This window comes from Caretta caretta, chromosome 1 (assembly GCF_965140235.1).
Source record: "Caretta caretta isolate rCarCar2 chromosome 1, rCarCar1.hap1, whole genome shotgun sequence".
Classification (NCBI taxonomy): Eukaryota; Metazoa; Chordata; order Testudines; family Cheloniidae; genus Caretta; species Caretta caretta.
Genome location: NC_134206.1, coordinates 291,140,359 through 291,168,165, shown reverse-complemented (window position 1 = coordinate 291,168,165; position 27,807 = coordinate 291,140,359). Strand labels below are relative to the sequence as shown.

At 46.3% G+C, this 27,807-nt stretch overlaps 2 protein-coding genes across 9 annotated transcripts in view; both read left to right on the top strand.

The window, feature by feature from the left end:
* The window catches only part of MSRB3 (methionine sulfoxide reductase B3), a 148,785-nt gene that overhangs the window by 87,707 nt on the left and 33,271 nt on the right, over positions 1–27,807 (top strand). The gene's annotated exons all lie outside the window — the stretch shown is intronic.
* Positions 17,265–19,503, top strand: LOC142070877 (myb/SANT-like DNA-binding domain-containing protein 7). The gene is made up of 2 exons (XM_075124801.1): positions 17,265–18,429; positions 19,017–19,503. Exons 1-2 carry the CDS (start codon positions 17,868–17,870, stop codon positions 19,070–19,072), a joined length of 618 nt encoding a protein of 205 aa, XP_074980902.1. The 5' UTR covers positions 17,265–17,867; the 3' UTR covers positions 19,073–19,503.

Below are 27,807 nucleotides of genomic sequence, written 5' to 3'. Positions count from 1 at the left end.
AATTTGTTAGTCTCGAAGGTGCCACAAGTACTCCTCGTTCTTTTTGCTGATTCAGACTAACATGGCTGCTACTCTGAAACCTAAATACATACACACACACGTGCACGCACACCCACACACATAAGTCATGAGTTTTTGTGACATGTGGACTTGGAGATCAGGGTGCTTAATTAGATTACAGTGTAAACTGCAAAGTGTACATTGGCTCAGGGTTTTAAATTTTTTTTTTTATTTTTTTTTTTTGGTCAGAAATGTAATTAAATTCAGATTGCTTGGCCTGGGAGGAAATTACGTTGTCAGACATTAAGTTGCTCTTTCAAGTAAGCATCATTCATCAGCATAACATCTTGCGTGCTGTATTTCTTAAAAACAGAAAAGCTGAAATAGCCTGCTCAGGACTGAAACTCATTGTGCAATTTTATATTGAGTGAAGCAACCTAAATATTCTGCAAAAGCTGGTCTTGCTGCAGTCTTGTGCAGTGAACAAATCAGAAGAGACTTTTGCTTATGCTCCTGAAATAGTGTGTATTTAACAACCATGTTAGAGTACAGAAAAGTTTTATTTCTTGCTTTACTAGTGAAAATGAGTCTGGTTGTCTCATCCTGATACCGACAGTGTGAATACATTATCTAAGTTTGGCACGGTTAGGTTTATTTAGCAAGAAAAGCCCCAAGAATGGAATATGCTCAAGAGACGCCTCAGGAATGGGATAGGAGAAGTGGTTTGGGTCAGAACTGTGGTGCAGTGGCTGAGTTGTATGAATAGGCTTGCACAACACCCACCTACATAGCTCAAGTCAGTATTCTTAATCCATCACTTTTTTCAGTACTATACTCACTAAAAATCCAAAATGGGAAGTACAATAATATTGCCATTCTGTTTGTTTTATATGTAAACTGAACTATGGTTCTTCTTCGAGTAGTGTCCCTATGGGTGCTCCACTGTAGGTGTGTTTGCGTCCCTACGCTACTGATCAGAGAACTTTTGATGTCCATTCGGCCCGCACATGTGCTGTCCCCTCTTCGTGCCCCCCCACAAGGCTAACCAGCGCACAGGGGTGATGCCCCCTCAGTTCCTTCTCAACCGCCCCTGGCTAGAGAGACAGACATTAGCAGTTCAATTGTGGATGGTTATCATTCTGTCTGTCTCTCTCCTTTAGCATTTCAATAGCAAATTATTCCCCATTTTCTCTAAGTTGTAGATTCTCTTTATTCTTTTTAAAAAGAAAAAGAAAAAAGACTTTGTTCTCCTTTGTCTGGCCCCACCTCCCCGCAAGCGCAGAGCGTGCCTAGCTCACTGGGCTTCAAGGAGTGCCTCTCATGCAAGGAGGCCATCCCTGTAGCACAGTGGTTCCCAAACTTTGACAATCTGTGAACCCTTTTCACTAAAATGTCAAGTCTCGTGAACCCCCTCCTAAAAATGAGTATTTCCAGCGATTTTCGCCCTTTACCCAAGTATAAATTATAAAAGCAGTGATCTTGGAAATATAAAATTTGTTTTTATGACATGCTTATTACACACTATTTATTATTAATTATTATTTATCATGACAGTATTTATATTACATTATGAAAATGACAACATGCTTCTAAGATCTCACTTTTGTAGCTGGTATCTCTTTGAATAAGCCTGTTATAAGACAAGGCTCCTATGTTTCATCAGGGAGTATCAGATGTGAAACAGCATGACAGGATTTAAGAAGCCAACTCAAAGAGTTACTCCTACACAAGCATTCAGGTCTTGAGCAGTCCAGGCAAACAACGCACATTACAACACAGATTAAATTTGTTCTTCATAATAATTTTACAACAATACTAGCTGCCTATTTAATTTTAAAAACAGCAAAAAATACCCACCTCTCTTTCCATTTCTTATAAGGAGTCTTGATGTTTAAATCTTCTCAGTGTGATAGATATACTTGTCTTGATCTGCTTAGCTCTTGGAAGTCCAGGGGCTCCGGACTGCTGGCCCCGTGCTGCCCTGGGGTCCGTAGGGACAGCTCTGTCCACCCTTAGGGAATTTTTTCCCGGGAACCCCTTGTAACATATTGCGAACCCTCAGGGGTTCATGAACCCCAGTTTGGGAACCACTGCTGTAGCAGATAAATATTCTTGCTGTATCTGCTGCCTCGGGGAAGGCCACATTCCTTACAAGTGTGGTCTCTGCCAACAACTCAAGCTGAGGTCTTGGAAGGACAGGGAACTGAGACAAAAACTTATCCCAACAGAGGCAGCTCTTCAGTCTTCCCTGGACCCGAGCCAGGAGTCACTCGGACGACACAAATCTTCCCCACAGCCCTCGACATCTAGGGACTAAGGGTCTACGAAAACAACCGTGGACCCCTCACATAAGGCTTCTAAAAAGAGAGCTGTGAGCCCTGAGCCAGCTGAAAAAGATCACTAGCACACTTGGTATCATTGATACTGAGTCAGTCTAAACATGGTACCTATAGCTCACGAGGGTCAGGAACAGCAGGTACCATTGATGCTCATAAAGACCTGATGGGCATAGGTACCAGTAGGTAAGACAAGGACAAAGAGGCCACACCACCACTAAGAAGATGCTGCTGGTACGAGCAGTACCATCAACACCATCACCAGTGAGCCACTCAGCTTCAGAGTGCTCAGCACAGCCAAGATCCCTGATTCCCTCCGCACCGGCTGCCTGACAACCACCACTGGCACTGCAAGACTTGCAGCACTCAAGAGAACTCATGGTATCTTGTATACCAGAGTCTCCCTTGCTTGGTACTGGGGCTCCAGTATTGTGGTATTCGTCTCTGGACGTGGGAATCTTCACCGGCACCGTATCACACACCTTCACTCTCTAGTGGTGACTCAGATAGTGAGGCAGAGGAGGTCTTCTCTCACCACTCCTCCCTTATGGTGCCTGCTATCAATCTGGGGCTCCCCAGTCATACCCTTTGCCTACTGCACTGGGATTCCTGGGCAGTATATAGACTTCACGCCTCTCAGGCATCCAACATGAATCACTGTGAGCCCTTGAGACGCTGTCAATTAGCCATGGCATCCAGAACCTCCAGAGAAGATCATGGAGGAACAGGAGGGCAGAATCGAGGAGGAAGTCATGCCAAGGACTCTTCCTTCTCCCCAGACGAGGCAATAATGCCCCTCCACCATCCTTAGCTGATGATTTCAGGCTTGGCTAAAAGGGTAGCAGACACACTGCAGATACCCTTAGAGGAGATAAGATACCCATCATAAGCTCCTGGATGTCTTGCACTCCTCCTCATCCTCCAGAATAGCCCTCCCCATCAACGAGGCCCTTCTGGATCTGGTCAAGATTATATAGCAAAGCCAAGCATTGGTCACGCCCATCTGTTGCGTGCCAATAAAAAATATGTCCCAGATAGAGAGATGGAATTTCTTTTTTCTCATTCCTCCCCCCGCCTCCCCCATTCTGTTGTTGTGGATGCCGTAAACTTCCGGGGCTGCCGACACCAAGTGAGATCCACTTCCGATTATAGGGATTGGAAATGCCTCAACCTCTTCGGGAGAAGGGCCTATTTCTCTGCCACATTGCTGTTTAGAATTGCAAACCATCAAACTTTAACAGCAAAGTATGACTACAACAGCTACACAAAGCTCAACACTTCTATTGATCAGCTCACATATTCGCACCATGATCCGTGGCCAGTTCCAGGCCATTGTCAATGAGGGGCAACTAGTGGCCAAGACAGTGCTCCAGTCAGCACTTGGTGCAGCCAACACAGCAACCCAGTCCATCTTTACAGTGGTGTTGGTCTGTGGTGAGCGTCCTGGTTACACCTGTCTGACTTCCCTAGGGAAGCACAGATTACTGTAGAAGACCTTCCCTTCGAAGGCATCAAATTGTTTGCCAAGAAGACTGACTAGTCCCTTCATATGCTTAAAAACTCCAGGGCCACTCTCCACTCATTAAAGATTTATACCCATGGTCAAAAAAGTTTTATCCACAACCTTAACATAAATCCTGCACTTTGCATTTTCCAACTCAACGTTTCTGTGAGCCTGAGGAAAAAAAAATCCAGGTTTTCTGAACCTGGCCCACAGCCTTCTGCATCACAACCATCTACCTCAAAACATCAGGTTTTATGTGGTGGTCGAGGCGTTGACAGACCACTCCCCTCAACGCCAACTGCAGCAGACCAACCCATCACCCCCATTTGGGTACCACCATGCCGCATTCTGCCACAACTGTGAATGTATAACTGTGACAGGACCCTTGGGGCGCAGCCTGGGACTGTGGGAGTGCTGTGCCCCCTGAACTCTCTCCAGCCTGGGCAGTCTCTCACAATGCCTGGCTAGTGACCAGCAGCAAACCCCTCCAGGCACTGTGATCACTTAGCACAACCACAAGTGGAGACCCACACCCAGCTAGATTGCATGAGTGCTCCCAGAGCCACTCATGAATCACACAGGGAAAGGCACCAGCCAGATTCCCTCAGCTCCCAGTACTGTACCTCAGGAATATATTGTCTTGCACTGCTCAAGACGAGCAGTGCAAATTTATTAATTGGTTCACCACTTCATCAATGGAAAGTGGATATATGCCAGCCTTCTCCAACCTGGGCAGTTTTGCCACACTTCATACAAATTCACTGGTAAAGATAAACAGTAAAATACATTTGACTACAAAAGATAGATTTTAAGTGATAGGCAAAAAGTCAGAATTAGTTACCAAAATAAAATAAAATATATATATAAGCATCCAGTCTAAACTCTCAACCCTATTAGACTGGGCAATATCTAGCAGTTTTTCTCACCTCACTGGATATTGCAGTTCATAGTATACAGATTTCACCCTTGAAACCTGGGCCAGTCTCCTCCGTTGGAGTCTCAAGTCTTCAGTGTTCTTGTTGCTTGCAGCATAGGTGGGGGCAGGAGAAAAGGCCAAGCATGGGCCTGCTCTGTTCTGTTATATACCCTCAGTCCCATGTGCTTGGGGAACACACAAGTCCAGGCATGTCTGGTGGGCATTACTGAGTCTCCAGGCAAGGCTGAGCAATTCCCCTGGTGTGGCCTCATGCAGGTGAGTCATTGAGTTGTAGCTCCCTTGCTGGTCAATGGCTGTTGATGGGTTGTTTGATACTCTGCCCAGGTGTTGGTTACTTTCCTTGCTGTTGCCTCTGGGGATCTAATGTCTGGCTGATTCCCCAATTTACAGCATGTTTTAGTGACAACCATGCAACACAATTCTCATAACTTCATGTACATTAAGGTTATACATATATGGATAGAAAAATGACTTTCAGCAGATCATAACCTTTCCCCTGATACCTCACATGGCCTGCTTTATGAGCAAGATCATAATTATGTATACATGAGGAATATGGGGGTTACAGGGTGCTCCCCCAAGGTACAGAATGTTACAATAACATCAGACCGATGGGTCCTGGAAATCATCTGCAATGAGTGCTCCACCCACTTTACTTCCCCGCCACCCCAATCCCTTCCCCATACTTCTTTAGAGACCCTTCTTACAAGAGTTTATTATAACAAGAAATAGATCACCACCTTCATCTAGGAGCCATAGAACCTGTACCTTAGCATCTGTGAGGCAAAGGCTTTTACTCTTATTTCCTGATACCCAAGAAGAAGGGAGGTTGAAGACCCATACTGGACCTCAGAGCTCTGAACAAATTTGTCAAAGCTCAGAATTCAAGATGTTCATACTAGCAGCAATTATTCCATCACTAGAACAGGTCCTTGACCCTCTACAGGATGCTTTTATCCACATATTGATCCCAGACTGCTGCACTGGGCAGCACAGTATGGGGAGGAGGTGAGCAGCCCTCAGTGATGAAAGAACAGGTTAAGGACTGTTTAGAAAAGCTGGACATGCACAAGTCCATGAGTCCGAATCTAATGCATCCAAGGGTCCCGAGGGAGTTGGCCGATGTGATTGCAGAGCCATTGGCCATTATCTCTGAAAACTCATGGTGATCTGGGGAGGTCCCAGATGATTGGAAAAAGGCAAATATAGTACTCCTCTTTAAAAAAGGGAAGAAGGAGAATCTGGGGAACTACAGACCAGTCAGCCTCACCTCAGCCCTTGGAAAAATCACGGAGCAGGTCCTCAAGGAATCCAATTTGAACCACTTGGTGGAGAGGAAGGTGATCAGGAACAGTCAACATGGATTCACCAAGGTCAAGTCATTCCTGACCAACCTGATAGCCTTCTATGATGAGATAACTGGCTTGGCGGATATGGGGAAAGCAGTGGACGTGATATATCTTGACTTTGGCAAAGCTATTGTTACGGTCGCCCACAGTATTCTTGCCAGCAAATTAAAGTAGTATGGATTGGATGAATGGACTATAAGGTGGATAAAAAGCTGGCTAGATTGTCAGGCTCAACGGATAGCGATCAACGGCTTGATGTCTAGATGGTAGTCAGCATCAAGCGGAGTACGCCAGGGGTTGGTCCTGGGGCCAGTTTTGTTCAACATCGTCATTAATGATTGGGATGATGGGATGGATTGCACCCTCAGCAAGTTCGCGGATGACACTAAGCTAGGGGAGAGGTAGATATACTGGAAGGTAGGGATAGGATACAGAGTGACCTAGACAAATTGGAGGATTGGGCCAAAAGAAATCTGATGAGGTTCAACAAGGACAAGTGCAGAGTCCTGCACTTAGGAGGGAAGAATCCCATGTACTGCTACAGGCTGGGGACCTACTGGCTAAGTGGCAGTTCTGCAGAAAAGAAGCTGGGGATTACAGTGGACTAGAAGCTGGATATGAGTCTACAGTGTGCCCTTGTTGCCAAGAAGGCTAACGGCATATTGGGCTGCGTTAGTAGCAACATTACCAGGAGATCGAGGGAAGTGATTATTCCCCCCCTGTTCGGCACTGGTGAGGCCATATCTGGAGTATTGTGTCCAGTTTTGAGTCCCACACTACAAAAAGGATGTGGACAAATTGGAGAGAGCCCAGTGAAGGGGAACAATAATGATTAGGGGGCTGGGGCACATGACTTATGTGGAGAGGCTGAGGGAACTGGGCTTATTTAGTCTGCACAAAAAAAGAGTGAGGGGGGATTTGATAGCAGCCTTCAACTACCTGAAGGGGGTTTCCAAAGAGGATGGAGCTAGGCTGTTTGCAGTGGTGGCAGATGACAGAACAAGGAGCAATGGTCTCAAGTTGCAGTGGTGGAGGTCTAGGTTGGATATTAGGAAACACTATTTCACTAGGAGGGTGGTGAAGCACTGGAATGGGTTACCTAGGGAGGTGATGGAACCTCCATCGTTGGAGGTTTTTAAGGCCCAGCTTGACAAAGCCCTGGCTGGAATGATTTAGTTGGGGTTAGCCCTGCTTTGAGCAGGGGATTGGACTAGATGACCTCGTAAGGTCTCTTCCAACCCTAATCTTCTATGATTCTATTCCCACAGATGATTCCTCAGATTTATCCTTGACCAGTGTCATTACCAATACAGAGTACTCCCCTTTGGCCTCTCATCTTCACAGTGGCAGCTTACCTATGCTCTCAGGGGATCATGAACTACTTCCCTATCTGGACAATTGTCTCCTCAGAGCCTGCTCCTTCAGTGAGGCCTGCTGGGTCACCCAAACCTCAGTAGACCTGTTCACGGAGCTGGGTCAACAGATCAACGTTCAAAAAAGAACGTTTTTGAACGCTTCACCCCATACAGCACCTAGAGTTGATAGGGGCCAGCCTCGACTCGTTACAGGCAAAGGCACTCCTGCTGCAATACAGGTTCTACACCTTGGCTATGCTCATAGAGATAGTACAAAACAGCCCTCAAACATCAGCCAGACACTGCCTTCAACTTCTGGGGCATGTGGTGGCAGGCACATCTGTGATACCTCATGCCAGACTTTACATGCGGTACCTTCCGATGTGGTTCAGCTCAGTCTACAGACCAAACAGAGACAGATTAGACAAACCCCTATCACTAACCACCAGGGTGAAATGCTCCCCAGATTGGTGGAAAAATCCAGCAGATATCTGCTGGGGATCCTTTTCTCACAAACTTCCCTGTTGTTACTTCTCGCTACCGATGTATCCGTCATAGGTTGGAGTGCGCATCTGAATGACCTTATGATGCAGGACAAATGGTCATCCATAGAGATGTCTCTTCATATCAACCTAGTCAAACACAGGGTGGTCAGGAATGCCTGCGCCCATTTCCTCCCACTAATCAAGGGTACACACGCAAGAATCTTAACAGGCAACGCAGCATGCGTGTACTACATAAATTGACAGGGAGGAGCCAGATCGCCCTCCCTTTGCACAGAAGCACTAAAGTTATGGAACTGGTGCATGTCCCACGTCACATTATCAGCGGCCTACTTTCCAGGAGTACAAAACTCGATAGCGGATGGTCTCAGTTGCAAGTTCCCACATGACCACGAATGGGAGATAAACGCAGCAATACTTAATGGCCTATTCAGGTGATGAGGGACAGCAACGACAGACCTGTTTGCCACTTACCTGAACAAGAAATGTCCACTCTACTGGTCCAGGGCAGGGATAGGGCAACACTCCAGGGGGGATGCTCTCCTTTTTCCATGGGACAGGGACCTTCTCTATGCCTTTTCCCCCATCAAAAGCCCTATTAAAGATAAAAAGAGAGAGAGCAAACGTCATACTGATTGCTCCCACCTGGCTGAGACAGACCTGGTACCCTTACCTGTCACAACTGGCAGTGTGCCCACTGATCTCTCTCCAACCCACTCCATACCTGCTATCGCAGAGCAAAGGACAAACTTTCCATCCTAATTTGCGGATACTCCATCTCAAGCCTGGCTCCTTGATGGCTCCAGTGCATAGAAAGATCCTGCTCTGAGGAAGTACAGAAGTATTACTACACAGTAGAATATCTACCGCACATCATACTTGCAAAAGTTGTCCAGGTTTCAGGTTTGGTGTAATTCTAGACAAATTTTCCTGTCATCTGCTACTCTCCCAATAGTTCTAGACTATATACTGACTCTCAAAAAATCAGGGCTATGCTTCAGTTAATTCAGAGTTCACCTAGTGGCTACAGCAACCTTCCATCAACAAGTAGAGGGATACTCCATGTTTTCACGCCCAACCACAAAACAGTTTCTCAGGCGAATAGTAAACCTTTTTCCCAATCCAGACATCCCACCCCAACATGGGATCTAAACCTGGTACTAAAACACCTGACTAGACCTCCCTTTGAACCCATGGCTACTTGTTCGCTCATATACCTGTCGATAAAGACATCCTTCCTGGTGGCGACCACTGTGGGGAGGAGAATAGGGGAAGCAGCAGCACTAATGGCACACCCCCTTTATACAATATTCTTTCAAGACAAGGTCACTCTCAGTCTGCCCCCAAAGTGACCTCCCCTTTTCACATAAACCAACTGATTCACGTCCCTGGCCTTTTATCTGGATAGGATGAAGGCTTTTAGGAAGTCTCCTAAGCTTTCCCTTTCCATTGCAGAGAGGTCTAAGAGCACAGAGATATCAGCCTAGAGTCTCTCCAAATGGGTCTCAAACAGTGCTGCCAGGTTCACAACAGAACACCTCCATACAGAGTCTGCACTCCCTACAGGAGGTTGGTTTTGTCCTCCGTTGCCTTCCTCAAAAATGTCCCTATTTCAGAAATCTGTAGAGTGGCAACCTGGGCATCTGCGCATACCTTTGCAGAACATTACATGATTACCAGGGACTCCACTTCTGATGCCATCTTCAGCTCCATGGTACTTTCATCCACAATGGACTCAACTCCAAAGCCCTGCCCTGCAGTCGGGATACTGCTTGAGAGTCACCTACAGTGGAGCACCCATGGGGCACTACTCGAAGAAGAGGAGGAAGTTACTCACCTTGTGCAGTAATGATGATTCTTAGGGATGTGTGTCCCTTTGGGTGCTCCACAACCCACCCTCCTCCCGTCTATTTCAGAGCTCTTCTCAAGGACTCTATGGTAGAAAAGGAACTGAGAGGGGTTTGCCCTCGTGTACTGCTTAGCCTCTTGGCAGGGCATGAGGAGGGTACAGTACATGTGAGGGCCGAACAGACACTGCTATCAAAGTTCTCCAATCAGCGGTGCAAGGACATAAGAGCACCTACAGTGGAGCACCCATAAGAACACACTGTGACACCCTGGTACCCCAATATTCACCACTGTCATGTAGTTAGGATATGTTTTGTACAAAGTATGCCTTGTGAGGTATCATTCTAAAAGTCTTGATCTCCTAGATGTTAATATCTTGTTGGATGGTATGTGCTATCATTGTATGTGAAGTTAGGAAGTTTGGTTATGTATGTGTTACTGAAACATGTTGTGAGGTTGAAAACACCCACAATCAGCCTTTTGGGTACAACAGTAAAAAGGCCAAACAATGTTCATAGCTTATTGAGGAAATGCACACAAGCACAAGGATTACTGCAGGATCTGTGTACAATGGAAACCTCTCCGAGATAGCACTACACAATGGGAACTGTTTGACCCAGGTCCCAGCAAAAGAGCTTTCCAGCAAGTGGGAAGAAGATATAAAAGGGGGACAATGACATCATGATGGTACCTCACTATCCCTACAACAACACACCTGGAAACACCTGAGGCATAAAGACTGAACAGGAGGAAAGTGATGGTCCCGGGCTAGAGAGATTGCTACCCTGTATATGAAAACTTGGGAAAGCCAAGGCAGCTTGTTCCCTAAGAATCTACCAGCCTGTTTATCACTCAGGGTGAGAATATGATAACTCATATCCTACCTATCTAGTGTCTTAAGCTTGGTGCAGTTTTGTTTATTTACTAAGGTAATCTACTTTGATCTGTTTGCTATTGCTTATCATTTAAAATCTATCTTTTGTAGTTAGTAAACTTGTTTTTATTTTGTCTAAAAGCAGTGTGTGGAAATTATAGCTTGGGGCAAAAAGCTGTTGCATATCTCTCTCTGCATTGAGGGAGGAGGTGAATTTTATGATCTGATGCTGTAGAGTTCCCCGTGCAGTGCAAGACGGTATAATTTGGGGTTTACCCTCCAAAGAGGGGTGCGTGTCTTAGCAACTGGGAGGTGCCTTAGCTGTGCCTTCCCATGCAGGGGCTGGTTAAAGAACCTGTGTGTGTAGTGCTGCAGCTGGGTGTATCCCAGCCTGTGAGTCTGTTGGTGAAAGAGCAAGGTTGGAGAGCTTAGCAACTTGTCAGCAGTAGCACAGAGTGAGAGGGAGCCCAGGCTGGTGGGTTAGGCAGGCTTACTGGTACCCCAGTTCCAGGCGGCACCCCAAGGAGCAGGGGAACCCGTCTCTCTCACACATCTCGAAGAACCATCGTTACTGCACAAGGTGAGTAACTTCTTCATTCCAAAGTGGAATATTACCATACAGTTCCCTGAGTAACTTTCATACATATTTTTATAGAGTAGAGCTTATGAAGGGAGGCGAAAGCCACCAGAATCTACCCGAGCAGCAGTATCTGTGTGTCTCAGTTAGTGAATACAGTTATTTGGAACCTTACTGTGTTTGCATGGTTTCCTCATATTCTTAATGATGGGTAGAGAGCAAAGACACAACAGATTGGATCCCAGCTCTGCCACGCTGACCTGCTGTGTGACTATGCGCAAGCTCTTTGCCTTTTCTGTGCCTCCATTTCCCCTCCCGGCCATTGTCTGACTTGTCTATACGGGAAGTTTTTCAGGACAGGGACTGACTGCCTCTTATTATATGTGTGTAGTATGTCTACTTCTAGCATGAGGAGACTCTGATCTCAGTTGGAGCCTCGAGACACTACCATAATGCAAATAATAGTAATAAATAATGAAGAAGAATAACAATTGATGCGTTACCTTTCTGAAGTACATTAGTTTATAGAATCATAGAATCCTAGGATTGGAAGGGATCTTGAGAGATCTAGTCCAGTCCACTACACTCATGGCAGGACTAAATATTATCTAGACCAGAGGTGGGAAAACTATGGCTCGTGGAACACATCCAGCCCGAGGGACCGTCCTGCCCGGCCCCTGAGCTCCTGGCCCAGGATGCTCGCCCCCAGCCCCTACCCCACTGTCCTCCATCCCCCACGGCCACGCCACCATGTGGCGCAATGCTCTGGGCAGCAGGGCTGCAGAGCCCAGCCTGACCTGGTGCTCTGTGCTGTGCGGTGTGGCGCGGCTGCCTGTCCTGGTGCAGCAGCACTGCCAGCCACCGGCACTCCAGGCAGTGCGGTAAGGGGGCAGGGAGCAGAGGGGGGGTTGGATAGAGGGCTGGGGAGTTTGGGGGGTGGTCGGGGCATGGATAGGGGTTGGGGCAGTCAGAGGGCAGGGAACGGGGGTTGAATGGGGGCAGGGGTCCCAGGGGGGCAATCAGGAAGGAGAGGGGAGGTTGAATGGGGTGGTGGGGGGCAGTTAGGGGCGAGGGGTCTGGGGGTTGTCAGGGATAAGGGGTGGTTGGATGGGGCAGGGGTCCCAGGGGGACAGTCGGGAAGGGGGGGTTGGATGGGGTGGTGGGGCGGCAGTTAGGGGCAGGGGGTCCAGGAACAGTCAGGGGACCAGGAGCAGGGGCGGATGGGGCAAGGGTCCCCAGGGAACAGGGGGGGGTTGGATGTGGCAGGAGTCCTGGGAGGGCCGTCAGGGGGTGAGAAGTGGGGGGGGTCGTATAGGGGGCAGGGGCCAGGCTGTGCCTGGCTGTCTGGGGAGGCACAGCCTCCCCTAACCGGCCCTCCATACAATTTCAGAAACCTGATGCGGCCCTCAGGCCAAAAAGTTTGCCCGCCCCTGATCTAGACCATCCATCACAGCTGTTTGTCTAATTTGCTCTTAAAAATCTCCAATGATGGAGATTCCACAACCTTCCTGGGCAATTTATTTCCATGCTTAAGCATCCTGACAGTTGGGAAGTTTTTCCCAGTGTCCAACCTAAACCGCCTTTGCTGCAATTTAAGCCCATTGCTTCTTGTTCAATCCTCAGAGGTTAAGAAGAATATTTTTTCTCCTTCCTCCTTGTAACAACCTTTTATATACTTGAAAACTGTTATCATGTTCCCTCTCAGTCTTCTCTTCTCCAGACTAAACAAACCCAATTTTTTCAATCTTCCCTCATAGGTCATGTCTTCTAGACCTTTAGTCATTTTTGTTGCTCTTCTCTGGACTTTCTCCAATTTGTCCACATCTTTCCTGAAATGTAGTGCCCAGAACTGGACACAATACTGCAGTTGAGGCCTAATCAGCGCAAAGTAGAATGGAAGAATTATTTCTCGTGTCTTGCTTATAATACTCCTACTAATACATTCCAGAATGATGTTTGCATTTTTTGCAACAGTGTTACACTGTTAATTCATATTTAGCTTGTGGTCCACTATGACCCTCAGATCCCTTTCCGCAGTACTCCTTCCTAGGCAGTCATTTCCCATTTTGTATGTGTGCACTTGATTGTTCCTTCCCAAGTGGAGCACTTTGCATTTGTCCTTACTGAATTTCATCTTAGATTAGATTGAGCAAATGTAGTTTTGGTAGAAAAAGTCTTTGAAATGTGGTATAAAAGACAGCTTCTTTTATTAGATTAGTAAATGAAATAACTGAATGAACGGTTTTCAGGTCTGCCCTACCCAGTCCCTTCCATGTAGCAAGCTGGTGTGGAGTGGATCTTTGTGCTGTGTCAAGGGTTTGCAACCAATGCATGGCAGCTCTTCCCTAGATCGAGCACCCCCTCTCACAGAGGAGTCGCACCTTTTCTGCTGTCAAAGGGCCCTCTGAGGCTATGGAGTAAGGGCCTGGATTCATTCATGAATGTGTACAAATAAAATGCATAATTACATCTGGTCTTAGATGTAGTTCAAGTCATCATTGCATGTTATACAGTTAGTCTCAAGGCTTAGACACTCAGAGTAGCAATACTGGTAAATCATAAACACTTAATAGTCAATTTGGCATGGCAAAGCAAACATCCCCATTAGTGATATGTGTTCAAGAAAGCTGATCTTATAGTTCTGATCCCATCTAATATTTCATTATTGCTTTGAAGTTACCTGCCCATCTTATGCCAATCTCTGTTATCAATAGCATACACTGAGTGCAGTAGAAAGCATAAATTTTGCAAACTAAAAGCATGAGCTCCCACGGCTTGAGCTAAAGAGGCAAGGCCTGTGTAACTGGGGGCTGTAATAACTCATATCCTCTGTGATCATTAGAGAGGGGGCCTTGTAACACATACTCACCAATAGGTTACACTGGGATGTCAGGCACAGCAGAGGTTAGCAATGGCTCCTGCCCCAAACCCCCAGGCCTCCTGGGCTGGATCACCGGTTACAGGACCATCCTGAGGAGGGGTGGCCCCGTATTACTTATGTTCCCTTTTTGTCCTTGTGCTTCTCATGATGTCAGGCAGCCTAGGCTGGAGAAAGGGAAAGATTGAGCTGTTAGAACAGGGTGGCATGCTGGCTTGTGGCCCTGATTTATGGCATGGCACTATTGGCCAGCAGATGGAACTGTTCAGATCCTGCTCAGCCTGAGATCTTGCCACCTATTTAGCAGGTAGCAGCTCCAAGCAGCCAGCTAGCTTATTTAATACATATATGTTGCTATTTGGAGTGGTCTGATTACAGGCACCACCAGCAGGCAAAAATGGCCTGTAGCCTGGCAGCCCACACTGGGACTGCTTCTCACATACAATACTCACTGAACATGCCAGTTGCTTCACTTAGAGCTCCATGTTGTGAAGAACCTGCATTTTGAGGCAAGGGCCACAAAATAACCATGGTCTGATCCTACCTATGCTCAGGCAGCTGTGTGCTGCTACCATGGCACAAAGCAACCAAAAAAGGCCGAGAATCTGGCCCTAGAAAGAGGAAAGCTTGTATACTGTAAAGCCATTGTGGCAGCTACTACGCCACCAGCCCAGCCAGCCTCTGGCATAGGGGTATGGCCAATGGGAATGGGGCAAGGCCATAGCATCCCTAAGCCCCAGCAATCTCTGGTTGCCAGTGGCCCCTTGAGCTTCTCTAACGTATACGAAAGAGTGGACTGGTCCCCAGCCAAACACCAGGATCTGGGAGTATGAAGGTGTCTTGAAGGCAACTTTGCCCTGACTTCTTCAGTCTCATGCTGAACTCAGCTAGATGGGAGGATCTGAAAGTTCACTCTTCTCATCAATTTCTTGTTACATAATATAGATGTTTTCCTCTCTTGATTTTAATTGACACATGAGCTTGTTTTCCAAGAGGATGTTCTCCAAACCTTCATGTCTTCTATTTCAACTAGCGTGGTCTGTGAGGTCATAGATCTCAATAACAAAAGGGTAAGAGCTTTGGCCATCTGGCTTTAAAAAAAAAAAAGAGAGAGAGTGTTAGGGGGCTTATTCCTTCACCCACTTACTTCCCTGGTCCTTCTCGCATGAACAGAGAGCAACAATACCCGAAGTCCAAAGGTGCAAACAATTCGATGTTTATTGGGGTGAACTTCCAGCAAGCATGATTCCAGTTTCCTTCCTTAGTATCCTCCTTTCCAGCTCTGACACCACAGAGCCTTACGCCTGTGTCCCTGTTCCCATTCCTACCCTTAGCCAAACATGATTCCAACTTCCTTACCCCCATTCCCTGTTCCCATTTCCCCCTTTAGCAAAACATGATTCCAATTTTCTTACCCCTATTTCCTGTTCCCATCTCACACACCCACATGCCCACCCCCACCCACTCCCAGTCACTTCCTCATTGACTACAGATTATATAGTAAAACTTGAGTTCTGCTTAGCTATACCTTAACCAATCATTTTCCTGAAATTTAACTAACCAATCCTAACATATTGTAACATGATTATGTAACCAATTATATCCCACCACCTCAATTAGTTTACACCCAGCAAAATTAATTATACAGCAGACAGGAACAATCACAGAACCAGACAGAGATTATACAGACAAACAACAGCAAAGTGGGAACTATAATGACAAAACAATACAGAAGTGAGGATTTCACATCCCAGCTATTGATAAGTGAGTTCTTGCCAGACAGGATGCTATCAAACTAAGTTTCCTTTTACATTTTCTAGGCACTTCCCTTCCTCTGGAGGTGATAGGAATACAATCCTGTCCTGATAGTGCCTAACAGCCCAATAGCACCTTATTTCAATGTGACTAGTTTGGAATGTGAGGATGTGACCGTTCGCTTCCCAGCTTATGGCTGTCTCTGCTGCTTAGCCAAAGGCCTGAGCCTAAGCACAGGGCCACAAACTGTCACAGTAAGAGAAGGCCCTTACACCGGCAGACAGTGATTTCTTTCTTTTGTACCTCTATCACTAGCCAAGTGATAAGAATACACCTAAATTCTTAGAGTATAGGCCTTTACAGACAGGCCTGAATATCTATATCCTAACAGAGAGAGCGGAAAAAAGAAGAGAAGTTGAGTTATAAAATCTTCTGTGAGCAAGAAGAGGAGGAGGATATCATGTAGAATGAGCAGAAATGGAAAGCTATGACGTTGTAAAGAATATTAATCTGTTTCATATAACTTAGCTGTATGGTCTGGTTAAAAATGTCATGATTAATGGCAAAAGTAGATTAAAATATTTTCATTTCATTTTAATGACCATCTTGAATTAGTGCTGTAAATTTATGACTAGTAAGAAATTATAGGCGAGATCTGTTATCTTTTAATCCTCTTCAAATAGTAGTCTTCATTAACAAACTGAATTTAGTTTTTATAGCAGCAAGAGTAAGAAGAAAAATGCAGCCTGCTTTTATTAAACTGCAGCGTTCAGTGGTCACCCTTAAAATCTTTACAATAACTATTTGCAAGTAATTTATTAAATTGATCCCTATACCAGGTAATGAACACTACAGTTTTCCTTTTGCTGAATTAATTTAATGACAAAACCACAGAGTTTAAACATTAATCTTAGTCAGGTTTGTATCATAGCATTGTGACTGCCACTGTGGGATTGGCAAATAAACACATCCAGACACACCCACATCTGCTTGGGTTGAAAGGCAGATGTCACAACTTCATTAAAGTCCTAACCCTGAAGGCTGTTGTCAGACAAAACTTGCACTGAGTTTTACCTGCGAAATGACAAAATGATCAGGCTGGAAACCAGATGACAATGAGTTAATTAAAATGGTCAGAAGCACTGCCATGTAGCCTGCATTTTCCAAGTCATTCTGCTCTGCAAGGCAAGAATATCAGATTAGCCCATAAATCTCATTTCCCACCCTGTGTCTGGGTATTATTGCCTCATTATTTTGTATACCTCTATCATTTCCCCTTTACTGGTCTCCTCTCTAAATTAAGCAGTTCCAGTCTTTTTTCACCAGTAACTCCTCATGCTTACAGGTGTCTGGCTGAGCACGGCTTAGAAAAGGATGTCCACTTCTGAAACAGTCATAAAACTCTGGCAGGCTCCTGGATAGATGCATATTATCCATCCCCTTCTCTGAACAAGGTTTACATGAAAACTGAAATATTAATATTCTGAATATATGACTAATCAGAATAAACATTCTATCTGTCTCATCTACCATCTATTTTGGCTTTTTTCTATCACTGTGTTATCTAAGCCCTGGTCTACACTAGGACTTCAGGTCGAATTTAGCAACGTTAAATCGATGTAAACCTGCACCCGTCCACACGATGAAGCCCTTTATTTCGACTTAAAGGGCTCTTAAAATCGATTTCCTTACTCCACCCCTGACAAGTGGATTAGCGCTTAAATCGGCCTTGCCGGGTCGAATTTGGGGTACTGTGGACACAATTCGATGGTATTGGCCTCCGGGAGCTATCCCAGAGTGCTCCATTGTGACCGCTCTGGACAGCATTCTCAACTCAGATGCACTGGCCAGGTAGACAGGAAAAGAACCGTGAACTTTTTAATCTCATTTCCTGTTTGGCCAGCGTGGCAAGCTGCAGGTGACCTTGCAGAGCTCATCAGCAGAGGTGACCATGATGGAGTCCCAGAATCGCAAAAGAGCTCCAGCATGGACCGAACAGGAGGTACGGGATCTGATCGCTGTATGGGGAGAGGAATCCGTGCTATCAGAACTCCGCTCCAGTTTTCGAAATGCCAAAACCTTTGTCAAAATCTCCCAGGGCATGAAGGACAGAGGCCATAACAGGGACCCGAAGCAGTGCCACGTGAAACTTAAGGAGCTGAGGCAAGCCTACCAGAAAACCAGAGAGGCGAATGGCCGCTCCGGGTCAGAGCCCCAAACATGCCGCTTCTATGATGAGCTGCATGCCATTTTAGGGGGTTCAGCCACCACTACCCCAGCCGTGTTGTTTGACTCCTTCAATGGAGATGGAGGCAACACGGAAGCAGGTTTTGGGGATGAAGAAGATGATGATGAGGAGGAGGAGGAGGTTGTAGATAGCTCACAGCAAGCAAGGGGAGAAACCGGTTTTCCCGACAGCCAGGAACTGTTTCCCACCCTGGACCTGGAGCCAGTAACCCCCGAACCCACCCAAGGCTGTTTCCTGGACCCGGCAGGCGGAGAAGGGACCTCCGGTGAGTGTACCTTTTAAAATACTATACATGGTTTAAAAGCAAGCATGTGAAAGGATTACTTTGCCCTGGCATTTGCAGCTCTCCTGAATGTACTCCCAAAGCCTTTGCAAAAGGTTTCTGGGGAGGGCAGCCTTATTGCGTCCTCCATGGTAGGACACTTTATCACTCCAGGCCAGTAACACATACTCGGGAATCATTGTGCAACAAAGCATTGCAGTGTATGTTCGTTGGCGTTCAAACAACATCCTTTCTTTATCTCTCTGTGGTATCCTCAGGAGAGTGAGATATCATTCATGGTCACCTGGTTGAAATAGGGTGCTTTTCTTCAGGGGACACTCAGAGGAGCCCGTTCCTGCTGGGCTGTTTACCTGTGGCTGAACAGAAATGTTCCCGCTGTTAGCCACGGGGAGGGGGGAGGGTTGAGGGGGTAGCCATGCGGTAGGGGGAGGCAAAATGCGACCTTGTAACGAAAGCACATGTGCTATGTATGTAATGTTAACAGCAAGGTTTACCCTGAAAGAGTGTAGCCACTGTTTTATAAAATGTGTCTTTTTAAATACCTCTGTCCCTTTTTTTTTCTCCACCAGCTGCATGTTTTAATGATCACAGGATCTTCTCCTTCCCAGAGGCTAGTGAAGATTAGAAAGGAAAAAAAAACCGCACTCGTGATGAAATATTCTCTGCTGTCCTCCCACACTGACAGAGCACAGACGAATGCGTGGAGGCAAATAATGTCAGAGTGCAGGAAAGCACAAAATGACCGGGAGGAGAGGTGGCGGGCTGAAGAGAGTAAGTGGCGGGCTGAAGACAGGGCTGAAGCTCAAATGTGGCGGCAGCGTGATGAGAGGAGGCAGGATTCAATGCTGAGGCTGCTGCAGGACCAAACCAGTATGCTCCAGTGTATGGTTGAGCTGCAACAAAGGCAGCTGGAGCACAGACTGCCACTACAGCCCCTCTGTAACGAACCACCCTCCTCCCCAAGTTCCATAGCCTCCACACCCAGACGCCCAAGAACGTGGTGCGGGGGCCACCGGCCAACCAGCCACTCTGCCACAGAGGATTGCCCAAAAAAGAGAAGGCTGGCATTCAATAAATTTTAAAGTTGTAAACTTTTAAAGTGCTGTGTGGCATTTTCCTTCCCTCCTCCACCACCCTTCCTGGGCTACCTTGGTAGTCATCCCCCTGTTTGTGTGATGAATGAATAAAGAATGCATGAATGTGAAGCAACAATGGCTTTATTGCCTCTGCAAGGAATGATTAAAGGGAGGAGGGGAGGGTGGTTAGCTTGCAGGGAAGTAGAGTGAACCAAGGGGCGGGGGGTTTCATCAAGGAGAAACAAACAGAACTTTCACACTGTAGCCTGGCCAGTCATGAAACTGGTTTTCAGAGCTTCTCTGATGCGTACCGCGCCCTCCTGTGCTCTTCTAACCGCCCTGGTGTCTGGCTGCGCGTAACCAGCAGCCAGGCGATTTGCCTCAACCTCCCACCCTGCCATAAACGTCTCCCCCTTACTCTCACAGATATTGTGGAGCACACAGAAAACAGTAATAATAGTGGGAATATTGGTTTCGCTGAGGTCTAAGCGAGTCAGTAAACTGCGCCAGCGTGCCTGTAAACGTCCAAATGCACATTCTACCACCATTCTGCACTTGCTCAGCCTGTAGTTGAACAGCTCCTGACTACCGTCCAGGGTGCCTGTGTACGGCTTCATGAGCCATGGCATTAAGGGGTAGGCTGGGTCCCCAAGGATACATATAGGCATTTCAACATCCCCAACAGTTATTTTCTGGTCTGGGAATAAAGTCCCTTCCTGCAGCTTTTGAAACAGACCAGAGTTCCTGAAGATGCGAGAGTCATGTACCTTTCCCGGCTATCCCACGTTGATGTTGGTGAAACGTCCCTTGTGATCCACCAGAGCTTGCAGCACTATCGAAAAGTACCCCTTGCGGTTTATGTACTCGGCGGCTTGGTGCTCCGGTGCCAAGATAGGGATATGGGTTCCGTCTATGGCCCCACCACGGTTAGGGAATCCCATTGCAGCAAAGCCATCCACTATGACCTGCACATTTCCCAGGGTCACTACCCTTGATATCAGCAGATCTTTGATTGCGTGGGCTACTTGCATCACAGCAGCCCCCACAGTAGATTTGCCCACTCCAAATGGATTCCCAACTGACCGGTAGCTGTCTGGCGTTGCAAGCTTCCACAGGGCTATCACCACTCGCTTCTCAACTGTGAGGGCTGCTCTCATCTTGGTATTCATGCGCTTCAGGGCAGGGGAAAGCAAGTCACAAAGTTCCATGAAAGTGCCCTTACGCATGCGAAAGTTTTGCAGCCACTGGGAATCGTCCCAGACCTGCAACACTATGCGGTCCCACCAGTCTGTGCTTGTTTCCCGAGCCCAGAATCGGCGTTCCACAGCATGAACCTGCCCCATTAGCACCATGATGCATGCATTGGCAGGGCCCATGCTTTCAGAGAAATCTGTGTCCATGTCCTGATCACTCACGTGACCGCGCTGACGTCGCCTCCTCGCCCGGTATCGCTTTGCCAGGTTCCGGTGCTGCATATACTGCTGGATAATGCGTGTGGTGTTTAATGTGCTCCTAATTGCCAAAGTGAGCTGAGCGGCCTCCATGCTTGCCTTGGTATGGCGTCCGCACAGAAAAAAGGCGCGGAACGATTGTCTGCCGTTGCTCTGACGGAGGGAGGGGCGACTGACGACATGGCTTACAGGGTTGGCTTCAGGGAGCTAAAATCAACAAAGGGGGTGGCTTTACATCAATGAGTATTTCAGGCAGGACTTCACGGAGGGTTCCAATAAGAAATGGTGCACCTAAGTAAATGTTCTTATTGGAACAAGCAGGTTGGTCTGGCCTCTGATTGATACATGGCTAGATTTACCTTGCTGCACCTTCTCTGTGAGTGACTGCAGTGTGACCTAGAGGAATGAGTCCCCTAGACAGGGGAGGGGGGGAAGCAAATGAGTACAAAACAAATCTGGTCTATTTCTTGTTTTGATCCACTCCATCTATCTTTTACATCTTTGTCTGGCAGCAGACAGTGCAGAAGGACTGCAAGCCATCCACATCTCATGGCTGCTCGGCAGAAGACGGTGCAATACGACTGCTAGCCATCCCCGTCTCTTGCCTGCCCGGCAGAAGATGGTACAGTACGACTGCTAGCAATCCGTATTGCCTGCCTGCTCAGCATAAGACGGTTCAATAGGACTGACTGCAGGACTAAAGAGAATGACCTGGTCAGGTCACTCCAAACTTAATCCCTGCGCCCATGTCGGTCCAGGCACTCCTGGCCGACGCACCCAGGAGCACCTCGGACATGACGATGACGGCTACCAGTCATATTGCACCGTCTGCTGCCAGAAGGCAATGGGTTGCTGCTACTGTGTAGCAATGCAGTACCATGTCTGCCAGCACCCAGGAGACATAAGGTGACGGTTACCTGAGTGGGCTCCATGCTTGCCGTAGTATGGCGTCTGCACAGGTAACTCAGGAAAAAAGGCGCGAAACGATTGTCTGCCCTTGCTTTCACGGAGGGAGGGAGGGAACAGGGGCCTGATGATATGTACCCAGAACCACCCGCGACAATGTTTTAGCCCCATCAGGCATTGGGATCTCAACCCAGAATTCCAATGGGCAGTGGAGACTGCAGGAACTGTGGGATAGCTACCCACAGTGCAACACTCCGGAAGTCGACGCTAGCCTCGGTACTGTGGACGCACTCCGCCGAGTTAATGCACTTAATGCACTTAGAGCATTTTCTGTGGGGACACACACACTTGAATATATAAAACCGATTTCTAAAAAAACGACTTCTATAAATTCGACCTGATTTCGTAGTGTAGACATACCGTAAGTGCTTTGATTATTTGGGTCATTCTCCAGTTAGCCCTGTGCCTGGCCTCTTCACACAATCTATTCCTGTTGAGACAGTGAATAAGTGGGAGCTTCCTTAGAGGTCATTGCTGGGTCGGGAGCGTATATGCAGGTACAGGTGATCAGTGGGTGTAGTCTCCATATTGTGTTACACCTTTCCATTGTTCCTGTTGAGTAGGATGGTTAGAACACTACCTCTGTGAAGTTTGATAAACTTCTCAATTCTTCTGCCAGCTGGGTTTTCTGCCACGCACTTGTATACTTCGGCAGGCAGAATTTGGCTCATTGTGTGCTGTGGATGTGTACAAGTAATGAATGTAATAGTAACAATTATATCCAGTGCTAATAACTTATATATTTTTTTAATTTTAAGAGGAAAGTCTGTTTATCCACTCCCAATCATTCTCTACTGCCAAAGCGACTCATGTTACAACCCTCTTTTTTCCGCCTTGGAATTATTAGTAAATATTGTCAAATGTGGTAAAGTCCAGAAAGTGCATTTTACCTAATGATACCATTCAACCTGAGCAAACACATTACTCACCGATAAGCATCCACTCTGGGGCTGGAGGGAAATTGTTTGTGTTTGGGGGGGGGAAGCGGGGGAAGAGATGGAATAGAAGTAATGAGAATGAAACCAAAATGTGCTGTAAATGTACAAAAATTAGCTTTTGTCAATCCCCAAACAATAGGCTGGTATATGTCACACACACCAAGGCTGACTTGCAATCCACCCTAGATATTTTCTCAGGCGCCTATCATAGCCTGGGACTTTCCCTCAACATTGGGAAGACTGAGGTCCTCCATCAGCCTGCCCCAGCACAAGTTGCCCCCATTCTCCCACAAATTGTCATCAGTGGTGAATGCCTGGAAAACATTGAGCATTTCCCTTACCTTGGTAGCCACCTCTACTCGTCAGCCCATCTTGATGTAGAGATCGAACATGGGATCTGTTGTGCCAACACATCCTTCAGAACATTGCTCCATCATGTCTTTGACAGAGATCTGCGAATGGAAATTAAGATCCTGGTCTACAAGGTAGTAGTCATCCCCGTTCTCCTTTCTGGGTGTGAGACCTGGGTAGCATATCCAAGCCATCTTAAGCGTCTGGAGTGGTACCAATAGTACTGCCTTGGGAAGATTCTCGGTATCAGAGGGGAAGAGTGTCACACCAATGCCAGTGTTCTCTCTGCAGCCAACATCACGAATGTTGAAGTGAAGATTATGAAGCATCACCTTTTCTGGGGATGTCGTTGAGTGCGGCTGGCTAATACTTGTCTTCTGAAGCAAGTCCTCTTTTCTCAACTTAATCATGGGAAGAGGATCCATGGGGGACAGAGGAAACACTGCAGACTCCCTGAAAGTATGTCTTAAGAAGACAGCCATTGACCCCATGAATTAGGAAGAACTGATTGTCAATAGAGTGCAATGGCGTTGCACCATACATCAAGCTGGAACCCATTTTGAAGAGAATCACCTTGCTAAAACAGGCTGAGAAATGGCGGAGGAGGAAGGAAAGTGTACAGCATCCTAATCTGCAGTTGTGCTCTCTCCACGCAACCACCTGTCACATATGTGGAAAAACCTGTAGTGCATGGATTGGTATCCTCAGCCATCTTAAGTCTCATCAAGGACTTTTCTCCTGGCAGACGTCATCCTTGTATCAAGAAGGAGCTGCCGCTGCCGAATACAGACTGTTTACAGAAACTTTTTGCCCTTAGCACATTATTTCAGTATTATGGTTTATTTATGTAAGCCTATTGTAAAACTAATGGATGATGGGAGACTAGAGAAATGATAGCACTCATTTTTAAAAGCCTTCAGAAAGTGAGTGGAGACAACAAAAGGACTGGCACTAATGAGCTGATGCAGTCCTCAGTAAGTGTGAGTCTTTCCTTTGACTTCAGCTGGCTTTGAATCAGGCCCTAATAAAGATGGATGAAGAAAATGCAAAGCCAAGATAAGGTAAATAATGTTGTAAGATGGACAGAGTAAAGTAGATGGTGGGTCAAAACAAGGGCAGAAAGAAGAAGAGGGTGTAAACTACATAATTTATCTTGTTAACCTAATTTTAAATATTTGGACTGGTTATTTGCCATGATTGTAACTTTTCTTTATAAAAGCATACCCAAAATGTTCAAATAATAGTAATTGTGTATATCTAAAGGATGGTTAGCTTGTTTCACGTCTTTGTAGAAAATGAGTAATAATTTGTACAATATCATGACATTTTAGACCTCAGATTTTTTTAGGATGTGAGCAAATATTTTCTAATTCGACCACAATTAAACACTAAACTGATATTCTGAATATAACATAAAAATGAGAACTGAAATGTTGCTACTGAGGCATCTTAAAATACTAAGAAATTGTAATCCCCAGTATACCACAGTTCACCCCCTGAGATGTAATCAATACAATTATACTTCATGGATAAACAATAGAACTGTTTCCACATGGCTGCATCTGGGGTTCTTGCCCTAAGGCTAAATGTGGCCTGGATTAACAAAGTTTGCAAGGCCTCAACACCCCTTGTGTGTTTTCAGAGGACAGGAATGGAGCTGCATGATTTGGGGTCCTCAGATCTTTTTGATCCTTGCCTTTAAACTGGATTCTGCAAGGTGTTTTGAGTGCCTTCTGTGATGTGCTTTGTATGCTACTGCCTGTGGGGTGGGAACCAAGTCAGCTCTCTGAAACTGATTGTCCTAGTGGTTCATTTTTTTCCTGCAGAGATTTAGACTGTGGTTTACTTCTTTGGTGGTTGTATAGGAAGGAACCCTACTGAGAACACCCGGTTGTTCTATACAATTACAGCAGGAGTGTGTGCAAAGCTGTTGGTATGTTCAAGTTTTGCAGAGGGCTGCAGATGTTTCAGGGTTGACCGCCAACATCTCAGGGGCAATAGCCACCCTTGAGATTTCTGCCGAGTTTTGAGCTAAAGAAAAGCAGACCCTCTCCATAAGGATCAGAGTTGACTGCAGCCATAAAGCACATTTTTGCCTGCCAATGTGGGAGGCAACCTGATGGGAATGCGAAGGGAAGGGGTAACTCTCAGTCCGTGAATTCTTGCATTCTGGGCCTGTCCATTAACATTACCTTAGTTACTGCAATGGGGCCAAATCCTCTCCTCCCACATGTAAATCAATGGACTTGGGGTGGGGTAGAGAAGCTGTATGGTGGGGACAGAATGTTCCAGCCAAAGCTTCACCGTTGCTACTGCCCTTCCCGGGTTTAGTGGTGTCCACTTCTGCTGTGGGAATGTGTGTAGTCACTGACTCATTGGCCATCACCATGCCACATCCGCACAGTGGTGTTGCTAAAGCCCCTGAAGAGCAGCTGGGCTCTCCACACGCAGCCTGCTTCCATGGCAGTGAAGAATGCTACTGCACCCACATAGCGAGACTGTGGTAAGAAACAGCAAAGGGAGTCAGGAGGGGGGTGCAGAGAGACAAGAGCTCTGAAGAAGCTTGAGCAAGCATGCATAGTATCCTAATAAAGAAGGAGACATTTTTAATTGGACCCTGAAATGAACAGGGCATCAGCAGAACTGTTTGAAGACAGGGGTGGTGACGTGTTCACACTTCTTTGTACGGTGTGCCTGGGCATGTGTTTAGCAATGTTCGGCTTGTGCGAGAATATGAGCAACTTGGACTTGGGGATGTTGCAGAGAAGGGAGCTGTAAGAAATGTGGGCATGGATGAGGATTTCGGGAGAGGCAAGCCAAAACAGTAAGGTACACAGGCATTATTCCCAACAAGGTGAAGACTTGCAGGCAGGCAGATCCAGGAGAGAGGGGAAGGTCAGGATGAAGGATGGTGCAAAGGTTACAAAAAGTGGAAAATGTCTCAAGTGGAATTGAGTTAGAAGTGGAATCTGGAATGAGAGAGTAGGTAGACCTGTATTTAGGGGTGCGCCTCTCATCCACAAGAAACACTTCCGTCTTTGAGACAGTTCGCTGAAGGCGTCTGTGTTAAAGCCACAGGTTTTATATTCCTGATGCACAGAAAGGGTAAATTAATTATCACTACATGGGTAAATAAGTAAATAAATATTTTTTCACTGTGTGAAATTTCCAAACTCATGTAATCCTATTAACCGAAAATGCTCTGGGAGATGATCCGTATTTTGGTAGCAAAGACATTGTCGGCAGATACCTTACATAGTTACATCTTACCTTCGCTATACAAATAGCCATATAGTATTTAAAAGCGTGTTGAGTTTGTACAATATAAATGAATCCAGGTTAGGTGTAGGCTGGTGCTATGGGTTAGGGTTTGAGGTAGAATCAGAGGCAGAATTTAGAATGGGCTGTTCTTGTGCGTTTTTATTATTTCTTAGGGACCCAAAATACGCTCAGTGATTTGCAGTACACATAGTCTTTGTCTTGAGAACCTTACACTCTAGAAACTGCTCACAGAGAGAAGGTTAGGCCCATTGGTGGGTGGTAACTTAGAGTATGTCTACCCTGCAATAAAAGACCCATGGCATGGCAGCGGTTGCACCAGGTCAGCTGACTCAAGATTGTGGGGATTGGCTAAAAAGATTGTGGGGATTGGGATTGTGTGGCTAAAAACTGCAGTGTAGATGTTCAGGCTTGGGCTGGAGCCCAGGCTCTGAAACCTCACAAGAGGGGAGGGTCTCAAAGCCCAGGCTCAAGCCTGAGCTCAAACATCTACAGCGCAATTTTTAGCCCCACAGCCTGAGCGCCGCAAGCCTGAGTAAGTTGACCTGGTCTGTGAGACTTGGTGTTGCAGGTTTTTTTATTGCGGTGTGGACATACCCTTAGATTTTTGAAATTCTAGTCTCAGGCTCTTTTCCTTTTTATGGTGTTGAGATGGCGAAGGCCTTTAACATGGGACCACAGAACCAGAAAATAGGTTTCTTATGGTCAAACCGAGAACCAAACTATCAGGTTGTGTTTAGATACAAGGAGCTGAATCTGAAGGCTCCCAAAATCCAGATAGGTTTGGATATGAGGTTCCAGTTTTGGATCTTCTTTAGCTATCAATTCTGATGAATCAAGAAGTAAATTACACTGACAAACAGTAATATTTTAGCTGAACACATTCTCCACATGGTTAGCTTATATCACTGGAATATCTTGCAACTTCAAAGACTCAGCAGCAGAGTTGCTGGGAGCAGAAGGCTTGCCTTATCCTAATTTCTCAATTATATCCAGGTATATCAAGGTAGATCTCCATTTGAGCCAATTACCTAGTTGCTACATCTTTGAGGCTGACCTAAAAGGGAAGGGACATTTAAATGGCAGCTGAGTTGCTTTTGGCTTAGCTGACTGGAAACACCGACAGTTGTGACCCTGTAAAATAGATTGTAAGTAATTTCAAGAATCCTACTGCACCTTCCAAAATGGTTCCAGAGAGTCACTTGGGACAACTCCAGCAGCATAATACTGCCAATATTATACCACTGCTGTAAAAGCTAACCTCCAGTTGCTTGCCGTGCTGTAAGAGGAAAATAATTC